At 43.1% G+C, this 17,342-nt stretch overlaps 1 protein-coding gene across 11 annotated transcripts in view; it reads right to left on the bottom strand.

The window, feature by feature from the left end:
• LOC138373308 (uncharacterized) overlaps positions 1–10,731 on the bottom strand; it is a 56,474-nt gene extending 45,743 nt beyond the window's left edge. For 3 of the 11 annotated variants that reach the window (XR_011231153.1, XR_011231148.1, XR_011231149.1), the window contains exons 1-2: positions 6,758–9,949; positions 549–647 (exon numbers count right to left, since the gene is read on the bottom strand). Coding sequence is in view for 4 of the 11 variants with exons in the window: in XM_069339506.1 (XP_069195607.1) it covers positions 549–647; positions 9,960–10,092 (232 nt within the window). In the remaining 7 variants the exon portion in view is untranslated. The other 8 variants (XM_069339515.1, XR_011231159.1, XR_011231152.1 and 5 more) reach the window with 8 other exon arrangements.
• Between the last annotated feature and the right edge of the window lie 6,611 nt (positions 10,732–17,342).

The raw sequence follows: 17,342 nt of genomic DNA, 5'->3' as shown, positions 1-17,342 counted from the left end.
GTAGAAACTTAATACCCAAATGAGCCACTGGGATGTTAGAAAGAACTTTTTCAGTGTCAGAGTAGTTAATAGATGGAATGCATTAGGCAGTGATGTGGTGGAGGCTGACTCCATACACAGTTTCAAATGCAGATATGATAGAGCCCAGTAGGCTCAGGAATCTGTACATCAGTTGATTGCCAGTTGAGAGGTGGGACCAAAGAGCCAGAGCTCAACCCCCGCAACCACAACTAGGTGAGTATACACACAAACACACAAACGCACACACACACGTACACACGCACACACACACACACAGACACAAACATACACACACTAATGCCTCTATTCACCTTGCAGTAAATAGGAACCTGAAAGTCAGGAAGCTGCTAAAGGCTGCATCTTGGGGATGTGTGTGTGTGTGTTAGATAAAAATATATGTTGTTTAGATATGATGGAGGAAAAGAGGGCGAGAGTCGGTACATTAGACAACCGACGCTTAGAAAGGCGGGGTCCAAGAGCTAACAGCTAAATCTTGGAAATAATAAATTAAAATATTTAATACTCACACATACATGTTTCACATGAATTTGGCTGAGGGCTGATGGCCCCGTCGACGGGGCAGGAAGTCGGCGGTTGATCAAAGGCCTCCCACATCCTCCACATACCTGAGGATTATTCCGGCTTAATTTTAAACTGAAGTAATGTCTTGGCATTTACGGCTTCAGCGGGTGGGTGGGTCCGTGGGTTTATTACACTATGAGTGAAAACAATCGCCTGTTCTCTATTTTATATTGCCGCTTGTAGAGCTAGAAGCTGTTGCCTCTTGTGTGCGTTGCACAAGGGGATTGATATCTGGATTAATATCTTTCAATATTTCCAGTATTTTTAAAGGTATCGCTTAAATACCGAAGATACTGTTATTGGACACCGCTTAATTGACAATGTCTCAACAACGCAGGCTGAAGATGTGCGTGGCTCCTGCTATTGCAATGATGCTCATTTGCTTTTCAATGATGCGCCTTAGTTGTCCCCTCTCTAACGTACCGTTCTAAATACCCCTTCTCCATCTCTCGCAAACATTCCCCCTCATACATCTCCCCCCTTTCCTCCTGTCCCCCTGTCCATCTTTGTCCCCCTGTCCCTCACTTTGTCCTCTTGCCCACATTTTCTGTCCTCTGTCCCCGATCCCTTTCCCCCTGTCACCTGTCCCCTTGTTCCCCCTTTCCATCTCTCTGTCCCCCTGTCCCTCTCTATCCCATTGTCCCTCTCTCTGTCCCCCTGTTCCTCTCTGTCCTCCTGTTCCTCTCCCTGTCACTCTCTGTCCCCCTGTTCCTCTATGTCCCACTGTCCATCTCTGTCCCCCTGTCCTTCTTTCTGTCCCCTGTACCTCTCTGTCCCCCTGCCCACTCTTTCTGTCCGCTGTCCTTCATCTGTCCCCCTCCCTTTCCTCCAGTCCCCCTATCCATCTCTGTCCCCTTGTCCCTGTCTCTGTTCCCCTGTCCCTATCTCTGCCCCCTGTCCCTCTCTCTGTCCCCCTGTCCGCCCTTTCTGCCCCCCTGTTCCTGTCTTTCTCTGTCTGTCCCTGTCCCTCCCTCTGTCCCCCTGCCCACTCTATCCCCTGTCTCTCCTCTGCCCCCTCTCTCTTGGTCTCCTGCCCCCCTCTCCTCCCTCTGTCCCCCGGTCCTCCTCTCTGACCCTGTCCCTCTGTCTCTGTCCCTCTGTTCCTGTCCCTCTGTCTCTGTCCCTCTGTTCCTGTCCCTCTGTCTCTGTCCCTGTCCCCTTCTCTGTCCCTGTCTCCCTCTCTGTCCCACTGACCCCCCTCTGTTCCCCCGTCCCTCCTCTGGCCCTGTCCGTCTGTCCCTGTCCCTCTGCTCCTGTCCCTCTGTCTCTGCTTCTCCTCGTCTCTGACATTCTCTGTGTCAGCCTATCTCTCTGTCTCTTTCCTCGCTCTATCTCTGTCATTCTCTCACTGACTTTGCATATCCTTATCTATCCGTCTCTGTGTCTAACATTCTCTCCCTGACTCTGTCTATATCTATTTCTCTGTCTCGGTCTTCATCTCTTTCTCTCTCTTTCTCTCCTCTCTCTCCTTACATACATACATACATACATACATACATACATACATACATACATACATACATACATACATTTATTTAACACATGTGGTACACGCACAAGGGGACACAGGTGGAAGCTGAGTACCCAAATGAACCAGAGAGATTATAGAAAGAACTTTTCAGTGTCAGAGTAGTTAATAAATGGAATGCATTAGGCAGTAATGTGGTGGAGGCTGACTCCATACACAGGTTCAAATGTAGATATGACAGAGCCCAGTAGGCTCAGGAATCTGTACATCAGTTGATTGACGGTTGAGAGGCGGGACCAAAGAGCCAAAGTTCAACCCCCGCAACCACAACTAGGTTAGTACATACACACATACATACATACATTCATAAGATATAAAACAGTGGAGGATTCCCAGGTAGAACAATCAACCACAATGCCCATTACCCCTTTACCCTGTTGTCCTTAACTACACAACTATACAAGAGTCATTAACACGTATAATGGCTGATCCCCCATCACGATAGCATGAAGACAAATTGCTTGACCCGCAGTCCGTCTTGCTCCTCAAATAATTTTCGGGTTAACATGAAAACGTCTCTCGAGTTTATCTCTCTAATGTTGTTTTCCCATCTTTCATTTTATCAGCTTAGTGCCTTTATTATGCCCCAATTACTCATCCATTGAGCGGTAGTTAAACTGAACCCAAATTTAAAAAAAGTTCCTTTTGCTAAGCAAGCTACAGTCATGATAAAGTCAGATATATTGTTTGTTAACACATTTCTCAACAATGAACAGTCAGTTTTATCAAGCTAACATATCCTAACACAACGAGTGAGAGTATTAACTGGTCTAATTATTTTATTAGACCAGTATATATTATTAGATTATACTGGTATAATTATATATATATATATATATATATATATATATATATATATATATATATATATATATATATATATATATATATATATATATATATATATATATATATATATTATTATTAAATATGACCGAAAAAGTAAGATTAATAATTCTAACACGAATTTTCTCAATCTTTCGTACATTACGCTTCACTGTTGGAGGTAAATCAAAAATCACTTCTCCAAAATTCACAAAATCAAAAAACAAAACTCCAAAATCGACGAAGAACTCTGTAGGGTAAGGCAGGTCCTAGTCAATAACGGCTTCTCCAATGGTTTCATCGAAGACATCATAAGAAGGAAAGTGAAAAGCCATGCAACCTCTGAAGAGACAACTAACACAACACCTATACCCCCTATTAGACTATTTTACAGGAACTTCTTTTCCACAGCTCATAAAACGGAGGAAAGGGTCCTGAAAGATATTGTTAATAGAAACGTTATCCCTACAGACAAAAATCAGAGGATACAACTGACGATTTACTATAAAACCAGAAAAACGGCCAGCCGACTCATGAGAAACTCTCCAGACACAAAACAGAACGCTTTAAAAGAGACTAACGTCGTCTATGCCTTCAAATGCCCACTTGGGGACTGTAAGCTCCAAAAAACCCAGTATATAGGCAAGACAACAACATCTCTTTCTAGGCATTTAACGATGCATAAGCAACAGGGCTCCATTAAGGAACATATAATCTCTTCCCATAACCAAACCATCGCCAGAGAAATCCTAGTAAACAACACAGAAATCATCGATAGATACAGCGATAGCAGGCGGCTTGACATTTGCGAGGCAATACACATCAAGAAGTCAACACCAGCAATCAACAGCCAATTATTGCACAACTATATTCTACCCACCTCAAGACTCCGCTCCAATATAGAAGCATCAAGAAATATGGACCAATAGGCTTTCTACAAACACTTCTATTCAATACCCATTGTTTCTGTTCTGTCTTGTGTTGATACTTTTAATACCCTATTAATATCCCCTCTTGTTCTGTCTTGTGTTAATGCCACATCACCCCTCCCACCTCACTCAAATGTAGATATAAAATCAGAGATACGTAAGTTCTAATCAGTTGTGTATTTGTGAAGTCTTTGAAAATGTAATAAGTTTTACGAAACGCGCCCGTGTCGCGTCAGACTAGAAATAAAAATGAATTTTGGAGAAGTGATTTTTTATTTACCTCCAACAGTGAAGCGTAATGTACGAAAGATTGAGAAAATTCGTGTTAGAATTATTAATCTTACTTTTTCGGTCATATTTAATAATATATGTCTACAGGAAAGACTGCTACCAAAATATACTAATATATATATATATATATATATATATATATATATATATATATATATATATGTCGTACCTAGTAGCCAGAACGCGCTTCTCAGCCTACTATACATGGCCCGATTTGCCTAGTTAGCCAAGTTTTCCTGAATTATTATATTTTCTCTAATTTTTTTCTTATGAAATGATAAAGCTACCCATTTCATAATGTATGAGGTCAATTCTTTTTTATTGGAGTTAAAATTAACGTAGATATATGACCGAACCTAACCAACCCTACCTAACCTAACCTAACCTATCTTTATAGGTTAGGTTAGGTTAGGTAGCCGAAAAGTTAGGTTAGGTAGTCGAAAAACAATTAATTCATGAAAACTTGGCTTATTAGGCAAATCGGGCCTTGCATAGTAGGCTGAGAAGTGCGTTCTGGCTACTAGGTACGACATATATATATATATATATAATACATATATATATAGTGCCTGTTCATTACAACTATTTAACACTGAGAAGGGATCAGGATAAGGATTTGGGATGGGATGGGGAGGAATGGTGCCAAACCACTTGGACGGCGGTCGGGGATTGAACGCCTAGGACTGCTACTGTGCATTTAAATTACTAACTTACCTGAGAGTCTATATCCCTACATGTCAATGTTTGTGTATACTGGTAATGTGAGGAACATACAGAAGATAAAGGTAGCTGAACACCACAAATTGCTGATGGACAACTTTATTAAAGTTGCATAATGAAATGTGTAAGTACTTCATTCATAATGATGTGCTGCTCGAAATCTTAGCAAAGTATCCAAAATTTGCTTACTGTAGGTATTGCATGCACATGACTGTAAAGCTGCCGCCCAGTTGGGTGGGTGTGGAGCACATGACTGTAAAGCTGCTGCCCAGTTGGGTGGGTGTGCAGCAAGACTAGTAACTGTGTGACTCACTAACTATAGATGTAAAGTGCCTTTTATAGTGACTATTGTGAGCCTCTTGTTGATCACTTGTGACACAAAGATTATTGATGTGTGTATTTGTGTAGGTGATTAAATATGTATGTGTATGTATATATGTATATGTATATGTATGTATGTATGTATATGTATATATGTGTATATATATATATATATATATATATATATATATATATATATATATATATATATATATATATATATATATATATATATATATGTACATGTATGAACGAGTGTGTGTACATGTGTATACAACATTAATAATTTTGTAACTAGCGTCAAACATTGTTATTTGATTAGCTAAACGAATTAGAGGGTTCAGTTCCTGAACCGATTATGTGCCTCTGTAATCCTTTACACCACCGCCCACGGGATGGGTATGGGGTGCATAATAAATTGAAATTGAAGAAATTGAAATTGCATAATACGGTTATTGACATTCAATAATAGTAAGATAAAGCAATGAGGACCAAATGGGAGACCAGTGATCAGATGAATATTACAGACTCCAGGGAAGCCTTCTCTTCTTGTATATAAATGAAAAAACAAATTCGTTTGTTTAATTCTAATGCTTGTAGGCGAGAACAGTTGTGAACGCCAGCTAGCGCACAAGTACATGAGCGCCCAAAATACTTTTACACAAAAGACATGTACAGACAGGCGTGTGGCTTCTGACTTCTTTTTTATTGATTAATATTTAATATTAGGCGCTTACCTATAATAGTTATCATTTTATACATGTATAACTCTCACATAATAAATATAAAAGGAGTTTATCCAAAAACTGACAGAAGTGTTGTGTTTTGTGCGTTGTATCGTGTTTGTGGGCATTCGGGTGTGTTGTGTTTACGCTGGTGGGCGGCGTCCTTACCAACTCCGGATTATGTCTATTACATCACTAAACTTCATTTAATAACTATATGCCTGTTAAATAGAAGATTTTAATTGTTAATAGCATTATATTGTCGTTTTAATATGGAACACGTACACATATGCGAAACGTCGAAAGCTGGTATCCGAAGTGGTAAAAATATTAGTGTGCGATGTTGTCAATGTACGGAGTGTCTTGTATCCCCTTCCACACACATTGTGTAAGAGTCCTCCAGTACTTGGCCTACAGAGTTACCAGATCTGATTTGCAGAAACTAGTGAACTATGGAGATGAGATTTATAATAATACTTTTTTGAGATTCATATGACTTGCAGCTTAAAAACCAACCTTATTTTAAAATAGTACACTAAAGTACATAGCAAATTGCGAAATTCGTAGCTTTAACTACTTTAAAGCTAAATTCTCAAGCTTTAAAAATAAGCACAATTTGCTATTTTAAGCGGAATCTGGCAACTCTGATTTAACATGTAAACATTGACTTGCATTCACAATGTAGTTATTTATTTTTCAACAATTTAAAACGGGTTATGAAAATACACACATACACACATTGGTACATTATTGCAAAGGCAGGCAGAGGACTGTAGAGGTGACCCACGTGTTACAACAATAGTACAGTAATTCACCTGGAACTGTCGTCGTAGGGAGAGGAAGGGCTGGTAGGGTAGGTGGAGGAAGTCTAGGCTCCTCAGGAAGGGTAGGACAGAGGGAGTCAATGCCTCTTAGGGGTCCTATGGGCACATATCCTAAGTGCCAGTGGTGCCGGGCAGGCGTCGTCCGCGTTGGGTCACATGCAGTTCAAATCTGGCCCACTCGGCCTGCGCGGGCTGCCGCGCGGGTAGGCCGTGCGCCGTCGTCGTCCACTAATCAGGGCACAGCCCTGCCTATACTGTAAAATGTCTCCTTGGCGGGCACTTTGAATGTGGTTCCCTCTACACTCCTCCCGTCCCTATAGAACAATGGGTATGTTGGAGGGAAAACGTTTCACTATATACAACATGTCTTTTTTGTAAAAAAGTCTGGTTTCATGAATGGGTCCTATTACAATTATTACCCGTATTATCTTTGCACTGTACACGAACATTACGATTATTACCCGTATTATCTTTGCACTATACACGAACTGTTTCAACATTGCATACACTACACTATTCCCTTTCCTTTTTTCTTTTTTTTTTCTTTTCAGCTTCACTCTTAGGAATTTACTCCGTCCTAACAATATTCCTCGCACCGAAGCGCTGCTCCTTGAATGTGAGTCCTTTGACAGAGCAACCCTCTTCCCACATCTCACCCCCAGGATCCCAAGGGAAAGCAATTGGATCTATGCCTTCCAAGAACTGACCAAATGCTAGTTCATTCTTTATTTTCTTCTGAGCCCTCCTTTCCACATTGTGTCTTAACGGGCCCCACTTCCTGTGAGAATTTTGCTTTGCTTCCTGATCCAGACCTGTTTGTTCAGTAGTGGCATGGTCCCGAATTGCCACTTTTGTCCTGCATTGGATTCCTGAAGGAGCCTCACTTGACGAGTTCTCACTTAGCATAACCAAACTCTGCTGGTTGTATGTGTCTGATGTGCTAATGTCCATGTCCCCCCTGTCAGTGTGAGCCGAGATGTCTTCCACACCTCTAGACAATATCTGGTCAGCATCTTGCTCCGATGCCCCTCCTTGGCCTGTTATGCACTGGGTCGGATTTAGACCGAATGAGCCGACCCGGCAGCGTTTAAAGACGAATTCTGGTCCTTGAATGAAACATGTGGCCTGTTGCCCGAGGTGTCCCCGTGCTGGCGGACTGCTTCCTCATCCCTTTCGGATTCCTCACAGTCCCGAGCAAAATGACCCTCTTTCCCACACCTGTAGCACTGAACAGGTCGCCTAGGGGATGGGCTACGGCGATGCTGTGGTGACATAAGAGCAACTGTAAGGTGCCTCAAACTCTCACACACCTGGTCCAATCTCCCGTTGGTCTCTGAGATACCTGCTACCAAGGTGTCCAACTTCGCCTCCACGCCCCTGGAAGATAAAGGATGCGAGCCCGCACTCGATGGTCGGCAAGTGTTGATTCCAAAACCTGAAGAGCTGGTAGCCGGTGACGTGCCTGGGGAGCTGGGAAGGGCGAGTGTCGAGCGCCGAGAAGCGTCATTACTCCTGGGTGGCCGCTCATACTGGGAGTACCTTCCCACTGCATTCACTCGCACTGCTGGACCTTGGGGCACTCGGTGATGGGAGTCGTATCCTTTGGAACCTGAGGAACCGTGGATCGCTATGGCATTGTGCTGGAAGGTTTGGGCCCGATCGATAGCCTCCTCCATGGAGGAGTTCCTCGCATTGGAAATGTATCCTGCCAGACTCTTATCCTGTAATCCCTGGCCAAATCTCATTACTGCGATTTGTTCCACTTCCCATCGTGGCACATGTTTGTAGGCCCGATGAGCCAAGTGATGGGCCCTATCTGCCCAATCAGCGATATCCTCTTCTGGTTCCTGCTGAGCCTGGTTAAACTTCATCATGGCTACATCCAGAACTTCCCTATCGCCAAATCGCTTGATCATCTTATGCATCATGCGATTATAATCGATCGACGGTTCTCTGTCCAGTAAGTAATTGTAAAAATCACTTGCCTTACCCTTGAGGCACCACCCTAACTGTGTCAATAACGTAGGTCCGCTCCAGTCCTTTTCCGAGGCATAAGACGTGAAACGGCGGTAGAAGGTGGCCCAATCTGACTTCCCGTCATAGTCCAACGCCCGAGGTGGTGTGCGGAAGGTCTCTTTCTGTTGGCGATAACCTGTCCGCCTGCTGCGGGATAGAGAGGCATCCGAATCGGAAGTCAGAGAGCTGTGTGACGAGTGTCGAGCTGTCCGTCTCCTTGATCGAGCCGATCGATGGCGGGAGGGGCTCCCCTGCCGAGTACCTTGCTGGCCACTAGCCCTGGAGTAAGCTGGTGACTGAGGTCGACGTCCACGTTGGCTGCTGCTGGCGGCACCCCTAGAGGAGTGGCGGGTTCCCGTTTCGCTGGACGAGGACGATGAACGACTTCCTGCCCCCTGACCTAAGGGCCCGGGGCCCTGTTGGGACGGGTCCACCTCAAACGATATAGCAGCCATCAACTCGGGTTTGGCCCGAAGGCAGTTGATATCATAAATGTTGTCCTCCGTGATCACGTGGCGATGCCGAAACTTGATAATGCGAGCGGCCAATTTATCTCCTACACCCGGTAGCAGCTGCAGCTCAGCAGCCGAAGCAGAGTTTATCTTGATTAGAGCCATTGTGCTGGTGTCGAAAGTTAAAGCTCTGATATATCGTGCCACACCTGGTAATAAGCCTTAGATCTGGGGCCAGGCACCTCACATGTATACAAAAAAAAAAAAAAAACACACAAGACACCAATGGCCACACTTAAGGTTCCAATGTTCAGAGATAGGGATAAATGTTCCACAAGGAAAAATAAGCACTGCACAGTCAATAATGTAAATGATGGGGCCAGGTGGGTTTCAAGCAACATAAAACACTGCACACTTAATTGGTACCTAAATCCCTTGAGGCTTAGACAAAAACTGGGCACTTACTGCACTTGCAAAGCTGGAAAATCTTTTGACAAGCAATGTGCTTGATTTTCATAAGCACTGGGCTGAGGGTTCTCAAAAACACTTTTTTCAGGTGAACGTGTGGAACTGTGTGCAGGGCGGATCACCATCCACCTTAAATCTGGTATGAACACAAACTCACTGGCTCACTTAATGTATCTCTTCCCCTTGAGCCGTTACTTCTGTAGAAAGCCTAGAACAGGTTACGTCTAGTTAACAGTAGAGATGAGAAAATAACAGACCTGTAGCAAGCACCCTGCAGAGCTGGGACCGGCGTCGCTGTAGTAAACACGCTGGAGACGGATGCGCTCGGGAACGACAGCCTGAAATCCTCCGCGAGCGGATTCGTAAACAATACAGGTCGGGTATGCTCATGAACGGTGGCCCGTATTCCGTGTGAATGGTGGTACTCGTCTCCCCTTCTTCAAAGAACTTGGGGGCCGCGGGAATCGGTGCTTGGGGGACAAGACAATAAAATGCAACAAATCCGGGGAAATAATCCGTATAAAACACTGATAACTGGAACTTATGGAGAATCTTGGGGGATTGCACGAGATGTGGAATAAAACATATGCACAAAAAAAACAGGGGTTGAAATATCTTGGGCACCGCTATTGAACAACAAACCGAAGAACATCTATGGTGCAACCAAAGCCAGTAATTCGAGACTGGAACCGTTGAACACTATCTAAGACGTCTTGACTGAAGTCGGCAGAACGATGATGCAGATATCTTGGCGAGGTCCTCTTGATCACCGCGTGGGAACGTTTACTCACTGCCCCAATGTAGAGGTGACCCACGTGTTACAACAATAGTACAGTAATATTTCACCTGGAACTGTCGTCGTAGGGAGAGGAAGGGCTGGTAGGGTAGGTGGAGCAAGTCTAGGCTCCTCAGGAAGGGTAGGACAGAGGGAGTCAATGCCTCTTAGGGGTCCTATGGGCACATATCCTAAGTGCCAGTGGTGCCGGGCAGGCGTCGTCCGCGTTGGGTTACATGCAGTTCAAATCTGGCCCACTCAGCCTGCGCGGGGCTGCTGCGCGGGTAGGCTGCTGCGCGGGTAGGCTGTGCGCCGTCGCCGTCCACCAATCAGGGCACAGCCCTGCCTATACTGTAAAATGTCTCCTTTGGCGGGTACTTTGAATGTGGATCCCTCTACAGTACACACCATACCATCCTGTTTGCAGTAGTTTACCCTATAGACATTCCAACATAACATCGTTTTCTGTTAGCGTTCCTACAAAACATTCTTTAAAGATTTTTAAAACACAAACTATGGTATATAATATTGATTGGTAAAGCACTGTTATTCTATGTAATAATTTATTGTGCTTATTATAATTTACTAAGAACAACTAATATTTCTCAAAATAAAACTACGAGCCTTCAATAGGATGTAGCTGATCTGTAATATTCTAAGAGCATGGACTATAGCAGGTAAATTTCACAACCCATATGGGACCTGAAAACTACAATTTTCGTTATAATTGAACCAATCACGACTATTCAGCTATCTACGTTGATGGACGGGTACTGTGAGACGTAAATTGGTACGTGAGGAAGAGTTTGAGCCTTGGTAAAAAAGGTAACTGGGAATATATCACATATGTACTAAATCACATTCAACATATTGACTTTAAGCATTAAGTCATATATAATAATAATAATTTTTATTTAGGTAAGGTACATACATAAAGAGATTTTACAAAGTTTGTTGGGTTAATAGATAGAGCTAGTACATACAATGCCTAAAGCCATTATTACGCAAAGCGTTTCGGGCAGGAAAAACATTAATGACTAAAGCTTAAAACTAATGGGTAAAAAGAATAAAATGTGTTGAGAACAAATAAAAATAGAGGTAAAAGAGGGGGGAACATGGTTGAAAAAGCATATGTGCTGTCTTGTGTGAGAACGGGTTGAACACCAACAGCTGCAGCAGCTGGACACCAAAATTGAGCAACAATTAACGTAGGAAGAGTGGCGGCTCGGACACTAGGGCAGACGGCTGGACCAGCTGCAACAGACCCAACCGAGCATCGGCCGCTAGAACACAGTGACACGTCGCAGGAAGAACATCGGCCGAACATCAACCCCTGAACGAAGGCAGCTAAGACGTCGGTGGCTGTGAAAACCTTCCGGGCTACACCGGGCAGACAACACGTCTGGATAAACCAGCGGCCTGGGGGGCCACTGTGACTTCCGGGCTACACCGGGCAGACAACACGTCTGGATAAACCAGCGGCCTGGGGGGCCACTGTGACTTCCGGGCTACACCGGGCAGACAACACGTCTGGATAAACCAGCGGCCTGGGGGCCACTGTGACTTCCGGGCTACACCGGGCAGACAACACGTCTGGATAAACCAGCGGCCTGGGGGGCCACTGTGACTTCCGGGCTACACCGGGCAGACAACATGTCTGGATAAACCAGCGGCATGGGGGCCACTGTGACTTCCGGGCTACACCGGGCAGACAACACGTCTGGATAAACCAGCGGCCTGGAAGGCCGCATATTTATATGACCAATATAAATAAGATACCTGAATAACATCGCCGGCTTAACTCATCACAGGAAGAACGTTGGCTGGAGAGCAGCCCCTGAACGCAGTCAGCTAAGACGGCAGTGGCTATGACAACTTTCCTGGCTACATTGGGCCAGGAAAGCCTGGCTTTTACAAAATTCAATATAAGTCGTCACATCAACAATGGGTTCGAGATCGACCTCAAGTACTGGTTCTAAATTAAGCAACTGACATATGTGGAGAGCTAGTGTCAAAATTGATATGTTTGTCCTGCACACCGCCCCCCATCCAGTGGGCAGCGGTGGATAGGTTACAATCACTTAGTTACTACCTACAGTTAGCAAACTGGGGATATTTGGTTAAAATTTCTGGTAGCAGATAATTTTGAATGAAATATTTACACATCGCTGGAACATTGATTATAGAATTGTCTCTAAATTCACGTATCTTTTCGCACTCCATCACATAGTGACGGAGGGTGTGCGAATAATTTTGTTGACACAGTTTACATTTGGTCAGGTCTACATCGGCAGATAATGAGAATTCCCAGAGATTTTTTTTTTTTTTTTTTTTTGAGATATATACAAGAGTTGTTACATTCTTGTACAGCCACTAGTACGCGTAGCGTTTCGGGCAAGTCCTTAATCCTATGGTCCCTGGAATACGATCCCCTGCCGCGAAGAATCGTTTTTTCATCCAAGTACACATTTTACTGTTGCGTTAAACAGAGGCTACAGTTAAGGAATTGCGCCCAGTAAATCCTCCCCGGCCAGGATACGAACCCATGACATAGCGCTCGCGGAACGCCAGGCGAGTGTCTTACCACTACACCACGGAGACTGCTATGTAATAATACTTGTAATACTTGTAACCTTGTAACTAGATACTTGTAACCGAGTCTAAGCCGAGCAGTAGTAACATCTAGAAGTCTGCTGATTTTATTGGATGATCCATAGATGTGTGGCTCCTCTTGCATGATAGTATGATGATAGATGGAATTACTGGTGTCAATATACAATCTTGTAAAGCCACTAGTACGCGCAGCGTTTCGGGCAGGTCCTTAACCTAAGAAAATTATAAGTAGGTAAATACCTGAAAAATTTATAAAAAAATGATAACAGTTACAAGGCAAGAAAAAAAAAATAAAAGATGAGAGAAAATTGTAGGTATATTAAAGCACATAGGCAGCTCAGATTGATTGCAATGACAGCTTGAATGGTAGTTGATAAAAATTGATAGGCACAATACAGCATATGGCTAGCACATAAAAGAAGACGGCAATGAACACAATGATAAGGTTGTTTGGGTTGAATACATAAAAATTGGGAGATTGGGTAACACTATAGGTACAGAGCAAATTTAAAGCTCAGTGTAGGAAACTAAGAAGATGACATTAGGTACTTTTTGGTTTTGCTTTTAAATAAGGCAAAAGTTTGACAGCTTTTCAATTCACTAGGGAGTGAGTTCCATAGACTAGGTCCCTTAATTTGCATAGAGTGTTTACACAGATTAAGTTTGACCCTGGGGATATCAAAGAGATATTTATTTCTGATGTGGTGATAATGGGTCCTATACATCTGTCCAGGGAGAGTTTCAGAGCATACCTTGGTTACCTTGAGGTTACCTTGAGGTGCTTCCGGGACTTAGCGTCCCCGCGGCCCAGTCGTCGACCAGGCCTCCTGGTTGCTAGACTGATCAACCAGACTGTTGGACGCGGCTGCTCGCAGCCTGACGTATGAGTCACAGCCTGGTTGATCAGGTATCCTTTGGAGGTGCTTATTCAGTTCTTTCTCTTGAACACTGTGAGGGGATTGCCAGTTATGCCCCTTATGTGTAGCAGAAGCGTGTTGAACAGTCTCGGGCCTCTGATGTTTATAGAGTTCTCTCTCAGAGTACCTGTTGCACCTCTGCTTTTTGACGGGGGTATTCTGCACATCCTGCCATGTCTTCTGGTCTCATGTGATGTTATTTCTGTGTACAGGTTTGGGACCAGCCCCTCTAATATTTTCCACGTGTAAATTATTATGTATCTCTCCCGCCTGCGCTCAAGGGAGTACAGATTTAAGCTCTTTAGTCGGTCCCAATAGTTTAGGTGTTTTACTGAGTGGATTCTAGCAGTAAAGGATCTCTGCACGCTCTCCAGGTCAGCAATTTCTCCAGCTTTGAAAGGGGCTGTCATTGTGCAGCAGTACTCCACTCTAGAGAGCACAAGCGTTTTGAAAAGTGTCATCATCGGTATAGCATCTCTAGTGTGAAAAGTTCTTGTTATCCAACCTGTCATTTTTCTTGCAGTTGTGACGGCTACTTTATTGTGTTCTTTAAAGGTAAGGTCTTCCGACATGAGTACACCCAGATCCTTTACATTGCCTTTTCGTTCTATGTTATGATTTGCCTGAGTTTTGTACGTGGTTTCCGTTTTTTTATTTTCATTTTTTCCATAGCGCATGAGCTGGAACTTATCTTCGTTAAACACCATATTATTTTCTGTAGCCCATAGAAAGACCTGATCTACATCTGACTGGAGGTTTGCCGTGTCCTCTATGTTGCCTACTCTCATGAAGATCCTAATGTCATCTGCAAAGGATGATACAGTGCTATAGGTTGTGTTCTTGTCTATGTCCGATATGAGGATGAGAAAAAGTACTGGAGCAAGCACAGTACCCTGGGGGACTGAGCTCTTCACGGTTGATGGGCTGGATTTTATTTTGTTGACTATTACACATTGGGTTCTGTTGGTCAGGAAATTGTAGATCCATCTGCCTATTTTTCCGGTAATTCCTTTTGAACGCATTTTATGTGTAATAACACCATGGTCACATTTATCAAAAGCTTTTGCGAAATCTGTGTAAATTACATCAGCGTTTTGTTTGTCTTCCATAGCATCTAATGCCATATCATAGTGGTCCAGCAACTGCGACAGGCAAGAGCGCCCTGTTCTGAAACCATGATGTCCGGGGTTATGGAGATGCTGTGATTCCATGTATTTTGTGATCTTACTTCTTAGCACTCTCTCAAAAATTTGTATAATGTGCGATGTTAGTGCTATCGGTCTGTAATTTTTTACCTCTGCCTTATTTCCTCCTTTATGAAGTGGTGCTATCTCTTCTGTTTTTAGTATATCAGGAATAACGCCAGTATGTAGGCTTTGTCTCCACAGAATGTGGAGGGCCTGCGATAGTGTTTTTTTTTACAGTTCTTGATGAATATGGAGTTCCAAGAATCCGGGCCTGATGCAGAGTGCATAGGCATACTGTTTATGGCTTCTTCAAAATCCAGTGGGGATAGGGTGACGTCTGATATATGATTTGATGTTGGTATCTGTGCATGGTTTGCACTTAAGAACAGATTTTTGTAAATATAGTTGACACAAGAGAATGTGTGGATGGAGTTAATATTTAGCAAGTTTAGGGATTTAAACAAGGGAGCTGAGTGTTGTCTGAAAGCAGAGTTAGTTATTATTCTGATAGCAGATTTTTGCTGTGTGATGATGGGCTTAAGGTGGTTTGCAGTGGTAGACCCCCATGCACAGATACCATAATTAAGATAGATAATTAACGCCTCAAGGAGTTAGGAACATAATATCTGATTTTGGAGAGTATACCAACTGTCTTAGAGACTTTCTTAGTTATGTGTTGAATGTGGGTGCTGAAGTTGAGTCTCTTGTCTAGGAATAGGCCAAGAAACTTGTCATCATTTTTATTACTGATGTTAATGTTGTCTATCTGTAGCTGAATTGCATTTGATGATTTGCTTCCAAATAAGATGTAGTAGGTCTTTTTTTATGTTTAGTGTTAGTTTGTTAGTTGACATCCATAAGTGGACTTTTTAATTCATTATTCACAACATTATTTAGTGTATGTGGGTTGAGGTCTGAATAGATAAGGGTAGTATCGTCAGCAAACAATATAGGTTTAAGAATATTAGAGACATTAGGCAGATCGTTTATATATATAAGAAACAGAAGAGGTCCTAAGATACTGCCCTGTGGCACTCCAACGGTAATTGGTAGAGTGGAAGAAGTTGTATCATTGATGGTTACATATTGGTGTCTGTCACTAAGATAGGATCGGATGTAGTCAAGGGCAAGGCCTCGGATTCCATAATGCTGGAGTTTAAGTAAGATGTAGTTGTTATTAACAGTATCAAAGGCTTTTCTTAGGTCAATGAAGAGTCCAATCGGAAACTCATTTTTGTCAAGGGCTGAGTAGATTACGTCAAGGAGACTAATGATTGCATCGTTGGTGCTCTTTTGGGACCGGAAGCCAAACTGTCAGGGGCTGAGTATGTCGAATTTTACGAGGTAGGAATAGAGCTGTTTGTAAATAGAGCTGTTCTAAAAAAAGCAAGAGTAACCCCTGTCTACAAATGTGGTGATCTCACTGATGTTAACAACTATAGACCTATATCAATCCTGCCTAACGTGTCAAAAATATTCGAAAAGCTAATCTACAAGCAGCTTTACTCTTTTCTAGCCAAACACAATATACTTAGCTCTTGTCAATATGGCTTCAGACCCAAAAAAAGCACTAACGATGCACTTATTAGTATGATTAACTTAATTCACGCAGCTCTTGATAAAAAGGAGTTCCCTGTTGGGTTATTTGTGGACCTGCGTAAGGCTTTTGACACTGTCAACCATCAAAACCTTCTTCTTAAATTACATCATTATGGAGTCAGAGGACACTCCCTGCAATACCTCAAATCTTATCTTACTGACAGGCTCCAGTATGTTTCTGTGAATAATACAATTTCTCCCACCCTACCCATCAACATTGGTGTTCCTCAGGGCAGCATACTTGGCCCTCTCCTCTTTCTCATCTACATTAATGACCTTCCAAATGCCTCCCAACACCTCAAACCAATTCTATTTGCTGACGACACAACCTTCATTTACTCCAGTCCTGACCCCCTTGCTCTAAATGCCACAGTAAATACTGAGCTAGAGAAAGTCCATCTTTGGCTAACTGCCAACAAACTCACCCTTAACATTGACAAAACGTTTTATATTCTGTTTGGCAATAAATCCTCTAATCAGATAAATCTCAAAATAAACAATACCCAAATTTGTAACAAATTAGATGGCAAATTCCTTGGCGTTCTCATC

The sequence above is a fragment of the Procambarus clarkii genome, chromosome 5 (genome assembly GCF_040958095.1).
Source record: "Procambarus clarkii isolate CNS0578487 chromosome 5, FALCON_Pclarkii_2.0, whole genome shotgun sequence".
Classification (NCBI taxonomy): domain Eukaryota; kingdom Metazoa; phylum Arthropoda; class Malacostraca; order Decapoda; family Cambaridae; genus Procambarus; species Procambarus clarkii.
The sequence above is the reverse complement of the archived record's forward strand: the minus strand, read 5'-3'. Positions and strand labels throughout refer to the sequence as shown.